The sequence below is a fragment of the Sceloporus occidentalis genome, unplaced genomic scaffold (assembly GCF_023333645.1).
Source record: "Sceloporus occidentalis isolate IW3139 unplaced genomic scaffold, rSceOcc1.0.p SCAF_5, whole genome shotgun sequence".
Lineage (NCBI taxonomy): Eukaryota > Metazoa > Chordata > Lepidosauria > Squamata > Phrynosomatidae > Sceloporus > Sceloporus occidentalis.
In genome coordinates this window covers 85,920,924-85,943,475 of record NW_028316985.1, presented here as the reverse complement: position 1 = coordinate 85,943,475, position 22,552 = coordinate 85,920,924, and the positions used below count along the sequence as shown (strand labels likewise).

The window sequence follows — 22,552 nt, the reverse complement described above, 5'->3', positions numbered from 1 at the left end:
GCGGTGGCGCGACAGTGCATGTGTGCCGCCCCTTGCACTCCACACATTCCCACAAGGCTCTACACAGGTTTGAGCGTATGTTCAAATCCATGTATGACGTGGGCGCACTATATCAAGTTTCCATATTTCCACTTTGGTTAATTCTGAATGCTGTGTCTGTGTGAATAGCTATTGTGTGTAACTGCACTCTACATTTTTCTAAATTAATTAATTAATTGATTGATTTTTCTACCCCGCCTCTCCAATGAGATCGAACTAAGGCCTCTTAATTCACCCAAACCTGGAGCCCTTTTCAGTTACTGTGATATACACAGTTGCCAATGATCCTAAAGGTTACCCAGCCTCGTGCAAAGCCAATTTCCCCAGGATATAAAGCAAAGCTGGCATACTTGGTGGGGATTCCTCAGACCCCCCACTACCACTTTTATTCTCTTCGAGGGAACAGTTCTTCAACACCTACCTAATACCACACTCTTCTATGTTCACAACTGTACAAGCTGGGAATTCCATGTCTGTCATGTGGAATGGGCACTTGCTCTGCATGTGTGGGACATGGCTTCCCCCCTAGGAACCCAGCAGATGTTTTTATGATTATCATTACATCCATAGAAGAAATCACAGTGGAAATATTGAGCCATAACTATGGCATTTACACCTGGCAATGGAGTGAACTGAACTTAGACACTTTCCCAAAGTTTTTTTGTTTTGTTTTGTTTTGTACTCACAAAGCATGGCTTCAATATTCAAAATTATATGCCTATTCTACGTTTTTTCCATTGGCGTCCCCAGTGTCTTTTGTAAAGGCTTTTGATTAGGTGAACAGGGAAATGGTCATGCTTTGGACACTTTTGCCTTTAGACATGCTTACATATGATATTTGAAGCATGTGGTTCTTGAAATAATCCCTAGATGGTGCTGGAGCCAAATGCTACACACTTGCCACAGTTCAAAAATATGTACTAAGCCTGGACAGGCAGCTATCTAAAAGAGAGGTACTGTATATAGGAGTGGGAGAGAAAACAGCACACAAGAGAACTCATTTTAAGATGAGTGCTCAGTTCTGATTATTCATAAATGCATAGCAATGAAGACAAATCATAAGCATCAAGATACTGTCTTACTGCTGTTTATTTGTTCTGAGAGGGAGGGAGAAATGTGTGTTGCTCCTGTCATACTTGACATTGTTGGTCTCCAGTCTCTGTTTCAATCTGTCAGAACTATGTTTGGTTTTAGCTCTGCTCAGACAAGGTTTCCAATCCTGGGAGTTCAGTAATAAGATTCAGCATAACCTCAAACTCAGCGTCGGAATGCCTTGGATTTTGCTCATCCTTGGGTGTGTTCACGAAGACCCACATTGATGCTATCCATTTAGCTGTACAAATGAGCAAGTGGACGCCTGACTAGGGCTTTTATGACACTTTTTATTCATTACCCCCAGCACTCCAAAGGTTGCTAGACTACAACTCCCATCAGTTCTAGTCAGTATAGAAAATGTTGAGGGATGATGGAAGTCACTGTCCAACAAAAGGTGGAGGGCCACATGTTCCAAAACCTTAGGATAAACTGCTTAAAGACATCACTCCATACATCTGAGGAAGTAGATGTACTGAGGAAGTAGGTGTACAGTGTATCTGTACTGCAGAAATAATCCAGTTTGACACCATTCTAAGTGCCATGGCTCAATACTACAGAAATCTGGGAATTGTAGTTTTGTGACACATTTAGCCTTCTCTGGCAGAGAGCTCTGATGCCACAATAAACTGTAATTTCTAGAATTCCATGGGATGAAGCCAGGACAGTTACAGTGATGTCAAACTGGATTATTTCTTCAGTGCAGATGCATCTGAAGTCTATGACAAAGTATGTTACAATTTCCTTTACATAATAAGTCTCAAAAGTGCTAAAACTCTCTTTGAAGACTAAAGAGCGTGCTTAGAATGTGCAAACCTTTAAATGTCATGGGCATTCTTCACAAAAGGGTCTTGCAGTGTCCTTACAGCTAATTGCCATAGTACAAAGAAGTACTTGCACATTTGAGGGTGAGGTTTGCCTGTAAATCACATAGGTATTTCCAGCTCTTACCCCCACTCCCATGTATTTAAACACAGAAAAGACTGGGGAAAAAACTTGTTTTCAGTTTGTTAAAACTACATTTTCAATGGGGATTGTTATTTCTGAGCTTGTTTCCTTGGCATTGCTAAAAGGGGACTATTCAAATCATTGTCCATCAGCTTTACTCTGTTAATTCCAAGCAGAAAGTCCCAGCAGCAGCTCATGTAAATGGAAAAAAAATTCCACTTGAAATACCAGGTGTAAAACAAGATGGAATCAGGATTTTCTTTTCAGACAGCAGCCCAAAATCTCATCAGAGGAGGACAATTCCCACATTTCTGCTCAGGTAGTAATATATTGATGTAACAACTCCAAGGAACAATATAGTTCTTTGGAAAAAAGAACACCACTTCAGGAGGTTCAGCCAAAGTGTCAAGTGAATGATCCACTATAGGAAATTAACATTTCATGCATTTTCACTTCATGCTACACCTTTCTGAAGCCTAAATAACACTTTAAAGGCCAGTCTACTCTTTTTACTAGTATTATTATTATTACCATTAGGCAGGGTGACACAAGCAAACTTTGGCAACAGGGTTTTAGGAAGCCCAAAGAATGATCTCTGTTCTTGGGATGTTAAGGTCACCTTTTGAGGCCAAATGGATGCTCTTAAAGGTAGCAGACAGTTCCTGTTTTCATCTGGGAGAGAAACTGAGAGAAAGTGAGGAAGAGAGAGAAAATGAGAAAGAGGGCAAGTAACTAGTCTAAGGAAGGCAGTTGACAAGGCTTGATGTTGTCCAAAGCAGTCCAGGAATATCTTTACTTTTCTCATACCTGTGTTAAGAGATTGGTATCTTGAGGGTCAAACCACATGTAATGATAAACACAGAGATCATGCATAAAACTACCCCACTATTTCATGAAGAGCAGGGTGCGGATATGGAATTTATTCTATTATATAGAATGCAAAGAACTATAGTTCTCCAGACCTTCTCTCTCTCTCTCTCTCTCTCCCTCATGCACACTCACACCTCTTCCTCTCACTCTCTTTCACACAAGGAAACCTAAACTGCAATGGCAACATCCTATCTAATTCTGACATTTTCAGTTTTCAGAAAGGCATTTAGAATTCTCAGCCAGGATCATCCTCTACTATCTTTCCAAAACTACAAACCCTGGATTTCCATAGGATGCAGCCATGACATTACAAGAGAAATCATAGTGCTATAACTGTGTAGTATAAAAGAACCCTCTGGAGAGACACACTTTCTCCATCTTTCTGTAAAAACGTCTATGGAGAATCTCCCTATCCTTTAGCATCCCAGATAATCAAGGTTCTAAACTGCACCAAGAAAGTCCATAGAGATGATGCAGCCAGGCCCTGCAATTCATGGAGCATGACAAGAGAGTAAAATGCTGCTAGAGTCTGCTAGTGTACTGCTGAACCATTCTGCTTGACCTTATGTTAATTACTTGAAAGTACTGCCTGAGCCATTCTGTCAAAACCAAACCCAGAAGTGAGACAGATTTAGTATCCATTTGGGACAGATACACAACTGTGTGGAAGGGTGGCTCTGAGCCCAGTAATCCAATTGTGCTCGTCAGAAAACCAGTTTATGTTTGCCTGTTTTAAGACCCAAAGCTTCCAATTCCTGCAGGCCATTCTGGTCTGCATTTAAAAGGCATTCCTCTTACTAAGTGTGAATGCAGCTGTGAACACAGCAATTGAGTTTTCCTCCTTGTTTCACTGGCTTAACCCACCCTGCAGCTGGTGTTTGCTAGACAGCAGTTCTTAGGGGTTAAGAGTTTGTTCTGCAAATGCAGAATGTGTTCATTTCTCAGGAATCAAATGACCACACCAGAGCTAAACAATATGTGGAGTGTACAGTTTGTTTTGGACTCCTGCTACTCCAGATGCTAAAAGCTGGTGTTTAATAAATTCCCGGCTAAACAAAAGTATACACATTACACTCAGGAGAAATAGCTCCTAGAGTGGTGTTTTGAATTTTAGCAAATGCCAGTGAGTGATTATATTTAAGCCCCTTAGTCTTGGGCATTTAAATCGTTACAAGATAAAGCAGCATCAAAACACTGTATGACTGTTTTCCCATGAAATCAACAGACATTAATTTCATTATTATTAATATATTATTTCATAGAAAACTATTTTGGGGGATATTTAAAGAACATCTAACCATTATTTACTATTCATGTTCAGCTGTACCAGTTGAATTTGGCTAGTACAGATTGATGAGGATATCGTTCCCCTTTTGTTTGAGAACAATCTACTGAAATATACATGTTTATAGATACATGAGATAGAAGGACCTTCATATTAAAAGAAAAAGTGGGAGAAACAACATTCACAGATTTATCCATCTCCAGTGCCATGCATCCAATCTTCCCACGGTGATCTAATGATACATAGGAAATGCTACCAAAGCATACAATGGTGCACTACAGAGAGATACTTGCAGATTAGAGGTAGAAGGAATATTCAAAAATATTTGGAAAGAAATATTCAAAAATATCAAGAATCCTGGAATGATGACATAGTTCAGGACTTTATTCTGCACAACATTTGCATATTGTTGTTTTGTGCAAAAAAAACCCCCCAAAAAACAACCCAGCATTTTCTGTGCAGGAAATAACATTTTCTGTATGGAAAATAATATTTTAATGCAGAAATATTAATTCCTGCACAGAAAAAGGTTATTTCCCTGCACAGAAAAAGTTGTAACTGGAGATTTGTTCTGTGTAAAATTTGCACATGGTTGATTTGCATAGAAAACAGCATTTTCTGGGCTGAAAAAAGCATATTCTGCACAGGAATTAATATTTCTGAGCTAAAATATTATTTTTCATGCAAAAAATGCTCTTTCCTATTGAGAAAAGTGTATTATCTGCACAAAACAACAATGTTCAAATTTTGTGCAGAATAAGTCCCAAATTGCGAATAGCCTTTGAAAACTGTGTGATTTTTGAAGACTTTCTCACAATGGGGGGAAAACATTGAAATTACTAGTTGCTTCCTAACAAGAAGAAACTTAGGTCCAAAACACACTGTAGAAAAATCCAGTTTGAGACTGCTTTAACTGCCCTAGCTCAGTGCTAGGGAATCCTGGGAATTGTAGTTTAGTGTGGCAAGACAGCTCTCTGACAGAAAAGGCTAAATTTCTCACAAAACTGTAGTTCGCAAAATTTTCTAGCATTGAGCCAGGACAGTTCAAGTGTTCTCAAACTGGATTATTGTATTTCGGAAGTGTGTTTTGGACCATAGTGAAGAATTACATTCTTATTGCAGATCTAGGAGTTTGAGAAGCCCACACACAGCTGGAAAAGCAAATAATTGTGAACAAACATTAAGTAGAAGCATATTGATTGCAGGGAATGAGTCTGAGATTTGAATAAAGTGTATGTTAATGGGCCAGAATAACTATTTAGTTACTTATTAGATTTATTGGTTTCTTTTTAAGACCAAGTCTTCCTAAGGCAGCTTTAAATAAAAAGCAATAGATTTCAATAACATCAAATAATCAGACATCCTTGAAAGTAAAGAATTTCAAAGTAAGCTAGTTAAATTGAAGTAGAATAAAAATTAATACAGTTTAAATATGTAGCAGCAACAGTCACAAGAAAACATTTTCAATTAAAAGTCAGAGAAAGCAAGAATGTTTTAAAACCTCTTTTAAAGCTACCACAAAGGGAAGCAGTTAGAAAAATTACATAGAGGTGTGGATGTCATGGTCAAGACCCTCTCTTTACTGCATCTTTAGTAATTCAGTAAGTAGGGCCTCTTAAAATGATCTTAAAGTAAAGGCAAGTTCAGAAGGGGCTATGTTGTCCATTACATAATTTTTGAGGGATTTAAAACAAGACAGCAGCACTCTTATTGGGACCTAGAGTTACACTGACAGACAATGGAGCTTGGCTAATATTATCTGGGCTGCATCCATACTGCAGAAATAATCCAGTTTGGCACCACTTTAACTGCCATGACTCAGTGATATGGAATTCTGGGAACTTTAGCTTGTTTTGGGATCAGAGCTTTGTGACAGAGAAGGCTAAATGTCCATAAATGTACAATTCCCAGAATTCTATAGCATTGAACCATGGCAGTTAGAGTGGTGTCAAACTGGATTAATTCCATTGTGTTGATGCAGCCTTTATTGTCTATTTCAGGGGTGGGAATCATGTAGCACACTATACAGTAGACCCTTGTTATACGCTGGAGTTTGGTTCCAAGATTCCCTGTGTATAACAAAATCCGTGTATGCTCAAGTCCCATTAAATATAATGACATAGCAAAATGGTGTCCCATATAAAAATGGAAAATTAAAGTTTGATATTTGAAATTTATACTTTTTTTGAACATTTTCAAACCTTGGATGCTTGAATCCATGTATAAAAAATCTGTGTATAAGAAGGGCCGACTGTATGTAGTTGTACTAAAATGCAAAAATGCATCTCATTCTTTTTAAATTAAAGAAAATGACCGTGGTCACTCTGACAGAGAATGATCACTGGGATATTTGACCACAATACTTCTCACTACTTCTCTTTAATGCTAAGACCTGGGTGGGCAACTGTGTGGACAGGTTGACCACATTCTCTCCACATTGTACAGAAAGCTGCTCCATCACATTTTGTTGAACCTTTTTGGCTAACACTCTGCCTTTTCTATTTTCTCAGTTGCATTGAGGTGGGATTGGGAGGCTATAGATGTGTGGGAAGTAAACTGCCAGATTCACATAAATCACATAAATATTGATATTAGTGTGAAAATATGTTTCAAATTGGGGATCCTGGGGATTGTTTCTGGTTTTGAGGTCACAAGCTTTGCTTGCATCCCACGAGTCACACTTTGCCCACCACCAGTCTAAGACAATGTGTAGAAACATAGGAGCACTATTAGTATGTGCTAGTACATGTTTTATTTCCTGCTTGCCTCTCAAAACTGTGGCTCAAGGTGCCTCATAACAAAATTAACTTGAACAACATTATCAATAAAAACACAAAAATTATAACACTCAAACACAGTGTTAAAGTGTTAAAGCACAATGTGATCTGAATTTAGAAACATGTTTACCAAATTATGCCTCCAGATCAGCTCTTTATAAAGTTAGAATATAAAGCATACCAATTTACCTATATCCCGACATGTACCACAAGTAGAGGATAATATTCATTCTGATATTTCTTAATTACTGATTTATATGCCAGTCTCAGGAAGGATTTCTTGGATCTCTGTTTTAAGGAATGCCTGACAGAACTCCTGCTGAGCAAATGTGTAAATTAATTGCAGATATGGACTCTTATGTGACCAATCCAGTAGGTTTTCTCACCACGGCTGTCAAAAGGGACAGTTAAAAGCTGTTGCTGTGTAGATGGTGAAATGATTTGATTTGCATGTGGACTCTTCTCTCTTTCTGTCTCTGTCTCTGTCTCTGTCTCTCTCTCAGTCCTCCGATTTCTGCAATATAATTGACTTGCTGACCTGGCTTTGAGAGGCCACCAACCACTCCAGAACTTTACTCAGAAATGAAAGATTAGTGATAGTTATCAAAATCTACAGTATCCAATTTTGCTTTCTCAGATGTGTCCTAACCACAGCATGTACCATTCCTTCCTTCAAAGAAAGATTTATTACTTCTGAAAGCCAAACTCCCCACCCTGACTTGGCAGATTTTAAAAGCTAGGATATTCAAGGATCCAGAATACACGTGGTAAGCCTCTTGGCCTCCAAAAAATCCTATCCACAACATCAGGTTAATGAACCACAAAAGTATCCATAACAATAGGACCAGATGTTCTCTCAGCTACATCTATCTCCAGCTGTGAAAAATATGGTGTCCAAGCCGGTGCAGATGTTAAAAATGTTAAATTTAAATAGGCTTTTCATTTTCTGGTCCTCCAGATCCAGGGAGCCTTATCAGCTCATTATACTTATCATGTGGTGGCCCAGCTTCCCCCACTAATTTCCCAAGCAGAATCATTTCTTTCAAAGTGGATTTAGAGACTGGTAACAGAAAGTGGGTTTTCCTTAGGTTCTTCACAGGTAACATAGGCCTACACAATCACCAGCAAATGCTTCTTGTGCACTTCTCAAGGAATGCTTTAGTTTATCATTTTTTCCAATCACCCCTTCCCTTCATGGGGCTCATGTGATTTTAAGCGCTTCAGGAGTTGAAGGTGTTAAACAAAGATAGTTTTCCAAGAACGAAAATTCCACTAAGTGTGGGATTCTGCTTGAAATATAAAAACGTTTATTTTCCAAACTTGTAAAAAAAAGAAAAGTTGTATACAGTCATCTTTCAAGCATGATAAGTTGTCAGACCAACTCATTTGAAACATGTCCAAGGAAAATAAAGACTGTTTAAGGCCTAAATGACCTAAAGGCACCAGATCCTGCCTGCTCTTGAAAGCTAAGCAGAGTCAGTCCTGGTAAGTACTTGGATGGGAGACCACCAACAGATAACAGGTGCTGTAAACTATATTTCAGTAATGGGAATGCTACACTATTTGCTTGTCCTAATGCTTAAATTCTAACCTGAACAAGAGGCTACTGTCAAGACACAATACAGAGAAATAATGCTTTTCTACTGGCAAAGGGGTCTGACAAGGCTGCATTTTATATCTTTCAGTTTAATTTATATGCAGAATGCATAATACAGAAAACAGAATTACACTCTTAGGAAGTAAGTCTGAAAACTGAAAGAAGACCCACTGATAATTTTAGATATGAAGATGATACTACACAGGAAAAAAAAGACTTGAAATGGCTACTGATGAAAATTCAGGAAGAAAAAGCAAAAGCAGGGTTACAGGTGAATATTGAAAGAAAAAAATAACAATATGATTTACATAACTTCCAAGTGGGTAAGGAAGCCAAAGATTTCTTATAACTTGACTTAGTCATTAATGAAATGGAGACTGTCATAAAGAAATAAGAAGACTAAGGGGCTATACAGATGGGTGGCATGCAGTCGCCCCTTTTCACCATGGATCAGTGCCACGGCAATTGCGCACAGTGGCACCGATCCACTCCCTGCAGGGAGCAAAAAAAAAAAAAAGTAGCTTGTTTTTTCCTCCCTGGAAGGGGTGGTATAGGCATGCTGGCATGCCACGATGACACCCCTTCTGCGCTGTGCTGCTCCATTTGGGTGCTGGGCCACAGTGGCATCATCATGACACACACCATGTAAATGGGCACATGCCAAAATGGCACCCTGGCAGTGGGGTCACGGCATTGAGTGTGTGGACGCTAAGTCGTGATTCCGCCCACAGCCCAGCACTTTTTGTCAGTCAGTACAGGCCCTTTGGCTTGAAAAGGCAGTCATGAAAGAAGCAGACAGTGATGATAATGCTTGGTAAAGTGGAAGGCAGCAGGAAAAGAGGACGACCACATTACAAGTGGATTGATTCAATCAAGGAAGCCATGCATGAGTTTGCAAGACCTGAGCAAGGCAGCTTGATGTCTGAGGCTCTTAGAGGTCTCTCATATCAGGTCACCATAAACCAAAATTGACTTGATGGCATGCTGTCAGTCAATACCTTGTCTTGTCCTCTCCTTTTGCCTTGCCTCACCTCCTCATATGACATTGCTGTACCTCCTATTTGCTTTTCCTCCTACCTGACCTCATATACACAAGATTGTACCATGCTCTCCCACCCTCTCTTTCCCCTTGTCTTCTCTCACAAGCAATCAAGATATCTGCAGGACCACGAATAAAATAATTTGCTTCTCTAAACTTCTCTCACTAGGAACACTGGGATTTTTAACCCAACACATCTGTGGGTGCTGGGTTGGTGAAAGCTCTGTAATGTTTACCAGTATTATTTTCCCATGGATGGATAGATGGAGATGCCTTTCTCAAGAACACATAAGTGAATTTGTTTGTACATTGGCATTTACTTTAAACAAAATTTCAGTCTCACCATTTAACAGAGGCAATAGGTCAGCCCTGCTATTCAGCATCATAAAGAAACAGAGTCAGGGATTTCAGTTCACTACAGCATAACTGGCTTTGAAAGACAGTGCTGCCATCCTGTGGTCATTGCTTGAGTTACACACATGCTAACCTTTCATTTCTAGCAGATGGCACTCTAGTATGCATTAGTTCAGTTAAAATGATGCTTTGGTGGACTGAACGGAAACATTTGTCAGTATTTTGCTGTGGCCAAGATTTCATTCACATTGTGGTGAATGGGAGCCACAGACCAGGACCTTCAAGAGTGCTGGACAATAGAAATGAACCCTGTATGTGCCACCCATGAGCAAATGTGAATTGAGCAAGCACAGGAATGAATGGAACTGTCCACTTTTTGTGCAAGTTAATGTCAGATTAATGCTCATTGCCCCTGACGTCATCTGAAATGATCCTGCTTTTGCGGGATTTGTCCACTTTCTGTTTGGAATGCCCCCCCGATGTCATCTGAAAAAGATTCCCACTTTTGCAGGATTTTCCAGATTTAAATCCCATTTTTGCACAGAATAAACTCGGTGTGATAAACACTATAGAGGGAGTTTAAAGCCTTTCTCTCAGTCTAATACTCTGATGTCTGTGCCCATGTTCTCATTAGTGACAGGAAGCAAATGTCTTTCCATCCAAGAACACTAGATGGAATCACCGCCTCTGCTTTTAATTTCCTGATCAATGCTATCATAGTGTTTCTAGCATACTCTCCAACATTTCACATAGGAAAACCAGAACACTCGTGGCAAAGCAACTTCGGGGTGTGGTATCAAGGTGGTAGAAGTTATTAATGAGGATGAACACACAAGCTAGGTGAAGATGGAGCAGTTTGCTTTTGCCTGAGTCTACCAGGAAGGGCAAGATTCCCTCCCCTCCGCCACCTTTCCACTTTGCACTCAGTTTGAAGCAATTTTAGTAATTGATGATAAAGGGGAAATGTGGGAGAAGGCGAAAGCCAGGGCATTTTAATAGCTTAAAAAGTAGGATGATATAGTATTAAATCGGACTGTCCCTGCCAAATCAGGACAGTTGGTATGTAAATTATAACAGCACTAAAATACTGTTCTGCTGCCCACCATGCAGCTGATCAGTGAGTTGAAAGGAAAGGAGCGTGGAGCACCTCAGGTCATGGGAACAGCAGCCAATGGCTATATCTGGTCAGTGATACAGACCTATACATGTTTTAGATTATTCATATTCTTAAAACACCATTTTTGGAATATGTATGAAAAAATATTTTCAGAGTTAAAATATATTACAGGATACTCACCTACCTTATGTCTCATGAGATGTTTACCTATCTTAAGTATGGGAGACTTGTAAGAGGAGCTGAGGTACAAGAATACACAAATGGGTGATATTTTGTGTTTGAGGTTCACAAATTGATGAGAAAAGAGAGTCAAAGCTAAATTAAAACAAATGCTTACTTTGGGGTTTATTTTGATGTTTAATTGGACATGTACACCACACATAGAATGAAAACACACACACACAAAAGAAACAGAGTATTTTAAGAGCATTTATTGTGGGTATTTAAAATATTCATTTTTCAGAATTCACAAATTTCTTCAGATACATGATAAGTAAACCTGTGTTGTTTGTTTTGTTGTTTTTGTTAAAGAAAGATATGGGTTTATGCATGTCTATGACTGTAAGATGGTAAGAAGAGCAAGGCTTAGAAAAGCTAATCTGAAAAAGTAGAACTCCACACCAGGCATGCTGGCTTTGAGATTCAGAAAGTGGCAGTCCAAAAAATGTAACTTTTTTATAGTCTTTGATGGAAAGCAAGAAAAGAACAGTTGTTTCCTCCTTATTTGTACTACATCTATTGATTTTATGTGTGTTTATTTTACATTTGTTTTTTTAATACATATCCGCCTACATTTTTTTGTCAGCTGCTCAAGTACATTTTGGTTTGAATGAGAGAGAAATCAAAACAGCAGGCATAGAATAATGAAAATAGCAGTAGCACCAACATGTGCAATTTGAGCAAATGTTCACTTTTGATGCTTTGGGAATTTGTCAGGAATGTGTCACCTTCCTTTGACAGGGACGATCAGTTGAAATATCTTATTCTATGAAGAGCAAGAAGAGTCATAAAATTTCCTACCTGCCCCTTCAGGAATGAGATAAGGGAGAATTTTACACCACCACTCTTGGTGCGTTAGAGAATGTAAAAACTTGGACATGGCTTGGGTGGGATTTAAATTGCTTCATATAGTGCACAACTCCTATTTCTCTCAAATTAGCTTAATCCTCATGCACTTTCTACGTTTCATGTTTTCTTCCTACATTTCTGATAGCTTAAAGAAAAAGATCCACCCTATTCCACCACACAATGAAGAAATATCCTGAGCATGCCTTGTTTCACATTTTAAAAACACTGAAAGCATGGCTCCATTATTTTAGGAATGCCAACAGAGCTTTTTTCAGCTGCCCAATGCTATACCCATTTGAGATGAAGCATCATTTTGCTGTAGAAAAGGATAGTATCTTTTTCAAAGTAGAATAAAATGAAAATCTACAACTATGCATATGCAGAGAATGAATTTAAAAAAACAAAACAAGAAAAGTTGCTGGAGCAAATAGCATCTGCTGCAGTGGGCCTTGGTACACACAAGTCAGCAGGAGCTAATGCCAGGTCTCCATGTGCTGCTCTGATCACCTACAGTTGGTTTGACACACATGCATGGGAAAAATACCTATGGTGGGATTTTGAACCCTGGTGTCCAGAGCTGTACTATACCCAATCCTAGAAAGGTCTATTCAGAAATAAAGTGAAGTCCAGATTCTTTATTCTGAGTAGGCTTGTACATAGCCAGGTCTTTGCCATTCTCGGGAGGCTGATGCAGTGTGACTTGCCCAAGGTAATCCAATGAGTTTACATGCTCAAATGGAGATTCAAAACCTGGTCTCCAGAACTATACTCCACTCAATCCTAAAAAGGTCTGCTCAGAAGTAATGCAAACTCCAGAGGCTTTATTCTGAATAGGCCAGCATGCAGCTAGGTCTTTACCTTCCTCCTCGTGTTGCCTACTATCTCAGGTAGACTTCTTTGGCTGCTGGAAGCTCCACTCAGAGATCAGTGGGGTGGATGAACTTCTTGCCCCCTGCCTTTCCCTCTCTTTTCTTTCTTTTTACCCTCCCTGTGTTGCCCACTATCCCAGGTAGACTTCTTTGGCAGCTTGAGGCTCCAGTGAGAGTTCAGTAGGGTATACAATCCTCTTTCTCCTCCTGAAATCCCCCTCCCAATCTTCTTTCCTTCACTCCTTCACCCCACCCCAATGCATACCTCCTACAGCACTGTGTTATTCTATTAAATTATATCACACTAGATTATATGTTTCTTTACAGATCAGACCAGGAATTGTGACTCAAGGAAGAGCCAGCTGGGGAGCAGGGAGGCGCTTCCCACTAGTCCTCCTGTCCTCTTCTTAGCTCAGCATCCACACATGTAACTTGAGCAGATGTTTCCTTTTGATCCTTTGGGGAATTTTTCGGGAATGTGTTACCTTTTTCCTGAGAGGGAGGAATGATCAGCATGATCATTCATTGTGTTCTGAGAAGAGTTTTAAAAAAATCCCACCTGCCCCTTTCGGAGTGAGATGAGTAATGGTCATTTTTACAACACTGGCACATATATGTGTGCATTGGCATGGGCATAAAAACATGTAAAATCGGGAGGCATTTGATAACTCTTTTACTGACATTACAATTACTACTCTTTACAAATTTGTTTTGAAATTCACATCTCTGGAAGACAGCAACAACAGCTTCATTTCAAAGGGTTCTTTCCTTCAATAGGCTGGATGAAGAAAAAGGATTACACATAACTTTCAAAAGCAAGATATTGCTTGGCCCAAACTTTAGGCCTCATTAAGCAGTTCAGGCCAATGATCTCTGCCCCTATTCTTGAATTCCTGAGGAGGGATGAAACAGTGCAGAGGTGGCAGCAAGTTACATAAATGGCAGCACAGGCTCGATTTCCAGATTCAGATCTCCATTGGATCAAAGTCTAAGGTGACTAGGAGGTTCAGGGCCTTCAGAAGTTTCAATTTCATGCTAGTCTTTCTGGTGGTGTTTGAATGGCTCTGGCACAGTCATGGCCGTCCAGTGGCCAAGAGGTTCACACGTCACTTGCCATGCTGAGGCAGAGATTCTTCCTCAGATTATTTGCACTTATAAAGTATAGTCCAGCAATGCTATTTGGAATTTCACCAAGAAAGTCCACTACACTCCCTTTCTTGAGATCAGCAGCTGGAGAACAGAGAATAGAAACAACTGGTTAGTTGCATGAAAGTTACCTGAATTTGTAACCGAGACGCAGTTTCTCCTGGAAAAGAGACATTGCATACTAAGTTATGGATCCAGTCCTAGGAAGCTGGCATACGTAAGCTGTCTCTAAATTGGAGAGTCTCTGCAGCTAAATCCCATACGCCAGATCTAGCTACCCTACTCCCAATCTAGAGCCAAGAGAAATTCAGAGAAAGCAGTACATCAACATAAAATCACTTGCACGGCCCTTGCAGGAGTAGCACATTATCTCACATTCTTTTCCTAGCAGGATTAGCCACTGAGCCCAGGTTCCACATCAGCTTTCATAGTCATTCTTCAAAACAAATACTACAGTTTGCATTTTGACCATGCCAATGAATAAGTCAACAGAGGAGGAAGAGGAGGAGGAAGGAAGATGAAGACAAGGCAGTGGCGGTGGGGAAGATGAGGAGGAGGAGCAACCTCTTGGGAGACATCTGAGTTGGAGAAGGGGCTCCTCCCCAGCTATTCAAAACCTACCTCTCCTCCTCCTCCTCCTCCTCCTCCTCCTACTCTTTGCCCTTCTTCTATGGTGCAGTGGGCATAGCAAGGCCTGGAGGAGCAGGAAACAGAGTGGTGGAGCTTTAGTGGATCCGTAGCCAAAAGGGACTATGAGGTCATCCGGCTGGAACCTCCCCCCGGGAATCAGCAGTCAGCACTGCCACCCTCAGATGTTCCTTGCTCCCACATCCCCAGACCCAAGGGACACGCAAGGCTCACAGTTCCTGCTGCCCCATCAGACCTGAATGAGCCCCTCTGACCACCCTATTTGTCCCATGCCCCAGTAGGGATGGACAGAGTCAGAGGGGCTCATCCAGGCCAGACAGGGCTCCAAGAACCACAAGCCTTGAGTGTCCCTTGGGGTTGAAGACCTGGGAGCAAGGAACGTCTGAGGGTGGCAGTGCTGAGTGCTGCTTTCTGGGGGGGGGTGAGGTTCTAGGGTCAGGCTGCATGACCTCACTGTCCTTTTCAGCTCTGATTGGGAGCAGTGTGGCCATGTGGCCACACCACCATTGAAGTCAATAGGACTTGAGCATCCACGAATTTTGGCATCCGTGGGGGGATCCACAATGGATCCCCCATGGATACCAAGCACTGGCTGTATTTGAAGTCTTGGGGATGGGAGCCAGAACTTATAACATTGGTTATCACTATAAACTGTTATATAAAATAGAAAACAGGGAATGTGTGGTCATGTACTGCTTCATTAATTCATTAATCCATTCATATTTACTAATATACTTATATTGCTTCATATATCATGGAATCTCAAGGTGGCACACAAGTAAAATCAATTCAACCAATTAAAAATACATATTGCAAACAGATGAAAAACATATTGAACAAGTTAAAGAAATTTTAAAGGTTAAAACATTTTAAAACTCATGGGCATGGATATTTTGCAATAAATGAGTTAGTTGCTAAAGGCTTTAATTTTTTAAAAAAACATGTTTTTTTCTTGCACCAAAATGAAGCCAACACCAGTGGCTCCAGTCAGAGGGCACTCCATAACCAGAATGGCACATCTGAAAGGGTTGTCTCCCATGCCAATGCACAGTGGATCACAGAGGCGGGCCCTTTTCTTAGGCAGTAATATAGAGTATACACTTAAAAATTCCAGATAAAAACTGGAACACATGTAGCCAAGCAACATCAGAGTGTGGTCAAGATGGTAATATTATTAATGTGGAAGTTCATGGAAATTCAAAGAGGCTGCAGCGCTTTGCTTTTGCATGCACCTACTGGGAAGTGAGAAATCCTACTCCCTGATCCACTCTCCTCTCTTCCCCGATGAGTTAATTGGGTGCAAATTACTTTTGCACTTTGAATTCATTTTGCAGCAACTGAAGTAATCTGGGGTCAAAGAGGGGGGAAGTGGGATGAGGAAAGAAAAACTGGGACACTTTAAAAGCAGCAGAAAATTTGGGATGACAGAGGATTAATCAGGATTGTCCTTATAAAATCAGAATAGTTGGAGGGTATAATATAGATGCAGGTATTCCTTCAAATATTAAGGTCCTAAGTCATTTCAGGGTTGGAATGACATCAGAAGGACCTTGACTTCAGACCAGAAGTATATTGGCAGCTGTGATAATACATGTCTGTTGACCTTCTTTCTCTCCTAGGAGATTGTCACACAGATTTATAAAATGGAAGAAAAATGGAATTCTCTTGTCATTATAGCACAATCGCACAAAGATTTTCACACAACGTTGTGTTCATCCAGTATTTCTGTGAATTACCCAGAATTGTCCCATAACTTCTTATTAATGGAATCCCTGTGAATGGCTTGTTCTTATAAGGTCTATGGTCAGGTGGTTGGGAAAAGAGATAAACGCATTTAATGTTAATTATGGTACAACTTCATTGGACAGAATCTATTTGTCTTTTCCTGACCTCAGTTGTCAGCACATGTGAAATGGGAAAGAGCTTTACCTCACAGATGTGTGATACAGCTACAAGAGCAACTACATACATTACAAGAAACATACAAGTAATCGTGTAGAATGGTCCTGAAGCAGCTGCTTACCTATTTTGACTTCTGTGCTCTGCATATTAAATATGAAGCCAGAAATCCAAGGAACATCACAGCACCAACAATGATCAGCACTGCTTCCACCAGGTGTAGCAATCTGATCTTATTTGTCACTTTTGATCGGAAAAACTCTGCTTTTTGATCATCAATAACAGCCGTCTGAAGAAAGGAAGAAAAAACAAAACAAAGGCAAAGAACAACAGTTTCTCACCACATTCCTTTGATATGGCAATATTCCAGAAGGACAGTTTACATTGGGAACATAATGCACAGCAGGGGAATATGCAGTGCTCTAGATGTTGTTGGATTGAAAGTCTCATCAAGCCTTAGCAGTGGCTGTGCTGGCTAGAGCTAATGTCCATATCTTTCTAGCATCACAGACCATATATGTAAAGAAAACTGCATACATGTTTGTGATGGAACTGGGTGGAACCAAATAACAACATGGAATGGGGATTTGGATAGAGAAGCAGCAGAAATCAACAGTAAGGTGCTAAACTGATGGTGATGGGGGGATTTACTGCTGTTTGACAAATTCTGCACATAGTACATTGTGGGAAAAGTGCGGGTGGGAAAGATTCAGTGACATTTACAGAAGGTATTCCACTAAATTAAATTGCCTGAACTAAACATTTCATAAGATTGTTATCAGGTACCAGTCCTGACAGAGTCTTTTCTGAAAGCTTAGCTGAACTGTTGGCAGAGTAACGTTTATGAGAGTGTGGTGAGGTTTATAGTACTATATAAAAGCAAATTAATGACATAATTAGCAGGTTTGATATGCAATCCAGTTGACTGAGACGGCAATCTGATGCTGACTTCCTTGGCAGTAGATACTATTGTACAACATGGAGCTTTCAATATCCAAATGAAAGTTGTGCTACACATCTCTGATGCACTGTTTATAGGGGATGTAGTTCTTCACTAAGTTTCATTTCAAAGCTAGTAATGAATTATTTCAACAGTTTTATTCCCACTGTATGAAAGTCTTAAAAAACCACAGTTTTCAAAGGCTAATTTGGGACTTGTTCTGTGCTAAATGTGCATGTAGTTGTTTTGCACAGAAAAGCATTTTCTGTGTAGAAAACAGGATTTTCAGTGTGGAAAATAATATTTCAATGTAGAAATATTAATTCCTGTGCAGACAATGTTGTTTTCTGCCAGAAAATACTGTTTTTATGCAAATCATGCATAAATTTAACACAGAACAAATCCCCAATTACAGGATTTCATGTAAAGGAATAAATGCAGAAAATAATGTTGTCTGTGCAGAACAACTAGGTGAGAATTTTGCACAGAGTAAGTCCTGAAGTGTCTAGACTTTCATCAGTCCAGGATTCTTCTCATCAGCATTTCTCAACACTCAAAATACATGTTTTTCAAACATTTAAAAATATTTTCAAATATTCTTTCTATCCCCACTGTTTATTTATACGGAGAATTCAAAAATACAACTCTGAAGGCATAGAGTTCTGCCACTTCATCCTTCATAGCAATGTTGTGTGACTGACACAAAGAAAGGGTTAACGAGAATGACTGTAGATATTGTGTAACAGACAGTGGCAAATTCTCTAGGCAAATGTAGGGAAGGTATGGGGGACATTATTGAAATGGGCAACTGGATAGTCTGTCCTTCCCAAATGAGGGGACCACAGTGTACTGCCATGGTCTCTGATCACATTGGTATCACTGCATGTGGACATTCACATGCACCATACTTTCCACAAGTACTGGCCACATTGGGTTGGGTAGGAAGATCACTTCCTCCATAATCCAAGCATAGGTTGCTTGGGCTGTTTATGAGGGAGGATGTTCAATGGAGAAGTTCTCTGCTTTTATCTCCAAGCAGAGATCATATGTAACGGTGGGGATTCTCCTGCTCATTGATTGCTTTGCAAAGGTTGGATTGATTGGAGTGGCTAGAGTAGATATCTAGTCATATTCATTTTGTTCATTGCAAGGAAGAGGGGGAACATCCCCCACTCCAGATGGCAGAGATTTAAAAACACTAAGTTTTAGGGAAGGGGCTTCCCCAGAGGCCCTGATTAAGCTCACATAATGGAAGATCAAGCTTCTCATATCTGAGGGACTGGCCCTGAGTCTATAATCCTGTGCAGCGGGGATTTTAGCACTAGGGTGCTGCCTTGAAATATCTCTCTCTCTCTCTCCCCTCCTGATTTGCTAGATTTTGAGATGAAATAGGCAGGAAAAAGCGGCTTAAAGTGCACCAACCACACCACCCACTCCCAAGGCAGCTGGGGTATAAATGTCATGAACACACAGTCCTTTTTCTTTTTTTGGTTTACTGTTTCCCACCACCACTTCACAGGAGTAAATGGCCGCTGGCTGCCCTTTCATTGGATGATCATCCAATGTGAATGTGCATGCATTCACATGTGCAGTGCTTCACCTGGACAGGGCATCGGAGCAGAGGTGTGCCTGTGCAGATGCTGGCAATGCACAATCATGACCCCCCCTTCACCCCTTGCCCCCTCCTTGACTGTTTTGTGTATGTTATACTTGTCTCTATAAGAGGTGCCACACTTTCTCTTTTGGACATTGCCGCCCTCACCACTTGGGTATGGAAGCTCCATCCCTTTTAAATGTGCTCATGTGATGGGGCATTTATATTCACAATTAGGGTTAGGGTTAGGATAGAGTGCCCCTTTAGAGCCACTCTGGCATCCATGCATTTATATGTACATGTGAAGGTGCACACATTCTGGAAAGAAGCAGAAAAATCCAGCTCCTTTTTAGTCTGGTTTTTCTCCCCATAGCGCAGCTTGGGTGTGCTTTCTGGCTGGCTTCAAAGTGTGCTTCATCTAAATGTCCTGCCTCAAATCTGGATGGAAACCTGCTTATTTTGAGCATCTGTTTCACCCCTTTCTGAGTTTTTTTTTTTTTAAATTTGAATAGTATACATTGTGGTTGATGCTTTATATATCATGCTTAATGACATCACAAGAGGCCACCTCCTATGGCATGACAAGGAGCTGGCCTTGGATTTTGACTGGTGAAATCTCAGCACCTGGAATAGTTCTGACTTGGCAGGCTTATGGAGATGACATACTTCATGTTAGGTATATTACAGATAAATGACACAAGAAGGTTGTTTTTGTGAAAGAAGATGGCTCATCTTTATTCTCTCAACCACTCCTGCCAGAGATTGGAGGCAAAATGTGAATGAGATAACAAGAAAAATATATTTGAAGAGGCAGTGTGGGATTTGCTACTGCCTAGAGATCTGATATAGAGCAGGAACTTTCTGTGATATTATTAAGTTAGCAGATGTCTCCATGAAGGCTCACCCTGCTCTTGCTGGTACCCCTACAAGTGTTCAGTATTTTGTTTTAATTTTCTTTGCTTTGTTTTTTTAAATAAACAAAATTATGAAATACCAAAATCTAGCTATAACTAATATTAATATACCCAAAATGCTTAGAGGATAAAAATAGACAGATGAAAAGTAACACTAACCTCATTCAGCCACAGAATCGGAAAGATATAGGGTTGTTTGATCTTTTTCAAAGGGCTGCAATAAACATAAGAAAATAAAATTAGAACGATTCTGTTCTAGCCAGCTGAGGTGCTGGTGAATGACAGGAAATGTACAGTGTGAACAAATGTACAGTGTGGAATGACAGGATGTGTGCTTAAAAATACAGCAGATATATATATATATATATATATATATATATATATATATGTATGTCACTGTTTTGCCCAGGTCCATCAGGATATGGCCTATATGAAAACCACAAGCATAATTATGTATCCATTTCACATATGCATGTGCACACATAGTTACTGAGATTAATCTATATTCAGTACTATTATATTTCAGAAAGCACTGACGTTATCCAGTGTCCAAGCCACCTATTCATGTCAGATGCATGCTGGCATGGATTCCTGAGCTACTGGTCAGTGGGCTTGCATTAGTACATAAACATCTGTGACTTTCTCTGAATGTCAAAATATTTAGACAGAAATGACCTTTCTGTCTAAACATTCCTCCACAAAACTCAAGGTAACTTACTCTGATCCTTCCAACTCTCCCTCTGCCCTTAGGAAAATTAGGTTATAACTTAGAAAACAGGGGGGAGGGGAGTGACACAGGTACTAGCATGTAAAGAATAGTAGGATGTAAAAAAGGAATGTCTTAATGCCTTGAAACACCTCTTCACATAAAACACACATTTTGCATTTCTGAACCTTTTATTTCACAAAAGGTTTTTTGTACTAGTGCCATTCTGCCCAAAAAGTGGTTATCTTATTAAAATAATTGCCTAAAATACAAAACCAACCAACAAACAAAAAGCAACCTGCTTGGAAATGAACTAAAGGACTTGTAATTTCACACAGAGGAGAGGAAACTTCTGAAGTCTTTTCTTCTTGTACATGAAAACTAAATATGTAAATATTTAAATTCCTAATTCATACATATTGGAATTATGGGTTTCCAATTTCCACGATAAGCACAAGAGTTGGGGGAGGATGTCTCAAGTGTCTCATAAACCTAGGATGAAACTGATCAGACTGAAAAAAATTGCTAGTCTCTACTAGGTTAGTCACATTTAATCACTGTAACACATAAGTGTTGACTTAGAATCATAGAATCATAGAGTTGGAAGAGACCGATTAAAGGAGACTTCTCTAGTTGGAACTAAAACTGAGTTTAGGCTAATGATCAGGAAAAAAATTACAATGCAAGATTGTTTTTAAAAACTGCAATATTAGAATATCAGTGATTCCAGACTTACGTAATTCTAGTAGAAGGCTTCACCAATAAATTCACTTGCAATCTTTTGGCAAATTGTAATGTAAATCCTGTTGTCTTAAAACAGAAAACAGATCACTTAGTTTTCAAGAGAAAATTGTTAGGTGGAATAGATGTGATTAAATGATCAAAAATGATATTCCTAGCTTCAAAATCAGTTTCCCCAAAATTGGGCAGACGCAGAATATAAACAGCAAAGGGCCCACAGTTACATAGTTTGTACAACTTCTTTGCAGCTACCTTCATTGCAGCACCTCAGATCACAGTTAATATGAATACTACATAAATAAGATCAGTGCATTCTCCTCTGACTGAGGGGCTAACAGAATCACAAAGCAACCATCTCTTGGGGCTACCTGCCCATCACTTTTTTTAATCCGTTTTTTTAGATTTTATTCTAATTAACATCTGTTTCATGCTTTTTTGTGTGTATGGGCCTTCAAGTTGCCTGTCAGCTTAATATATATGAAATAGTAAGAAACTAGAACTGTGGACAAAAGAAATCTCAACACTTCCACCATTCTGGTAGGTAAGAAAATTGGAGGGAATTATTTCAGTGAATTTCTTCAAGAGGAGGAAAATTTTTCCAACACTTTCTCAAAATGGGGCTAAGAATTAGCAGTAACACATCTTTCCTTTTTTCTAATCAGTTTCTTTTCCTGCTGCCTTATGTAAACACTACCTTACATGCCAGCAGGAACTCTGCTGTCAGACTGCTGACCACTTTGCATGGTCCAAAGTGATGTTATTCTGTCCCAGCTACCACTAATAATGGTGAAGAATATTCAGAGATCATCTGGCAAGGTATTCTTTTTCTCTCTCTCTTGCCAGGGCTGTGCATGAGGATATGAAAGCAGAAGAAATTAGCTCAGCTCTTGAAGAATCCATAGATTTATC

At 39.8% G+C, this 22,552-nt stretch overlaps 1 protein-coding gene across 9 annotated transcripts in view; it reads right to left on the bottom strand.

The window, feature by feature from the left end:
* Window positions 1-11,529: 11,529 nt before the first annotated feature.
* CD36 (CD36 molecule (CD36 blood group)) overlaps window positions 11,530-22,552 on the bottom strand; it is a 110,223-nt gene continuing 99,200 nt past the window's right edge. For 8 of the 9 annotated variants that reach the window (XM_089524617.1, XM_089524622.1, XM_089524616.1 and 5 more), the window contains 4 exons: window positions 21,639-21,712; window positions 20,356-20,410; window positions 16,873-17,037; window positions 11,530-14,285 (listed from right to left, as the gene is read on the bottom strand). In XM_089524617.1, the coding sequence (XP_089380743.1) occupies window positions 16,873-17,037; window positions 20,356-20,410; window positions 21,639-21,712 (294 nt within the window). In that variant the 3' untranslated portion in view covers window positions 11,530-14,285. Of the gene's footprint in view, window positions 14,286-16,872; window positions 17,038-20,355; window positions 20,411-21,634; window positions 21,713-22,552 lie in introns of those variants that run through there. The other variant, XM_089524620.1, reaches the window with a different exon arrangement.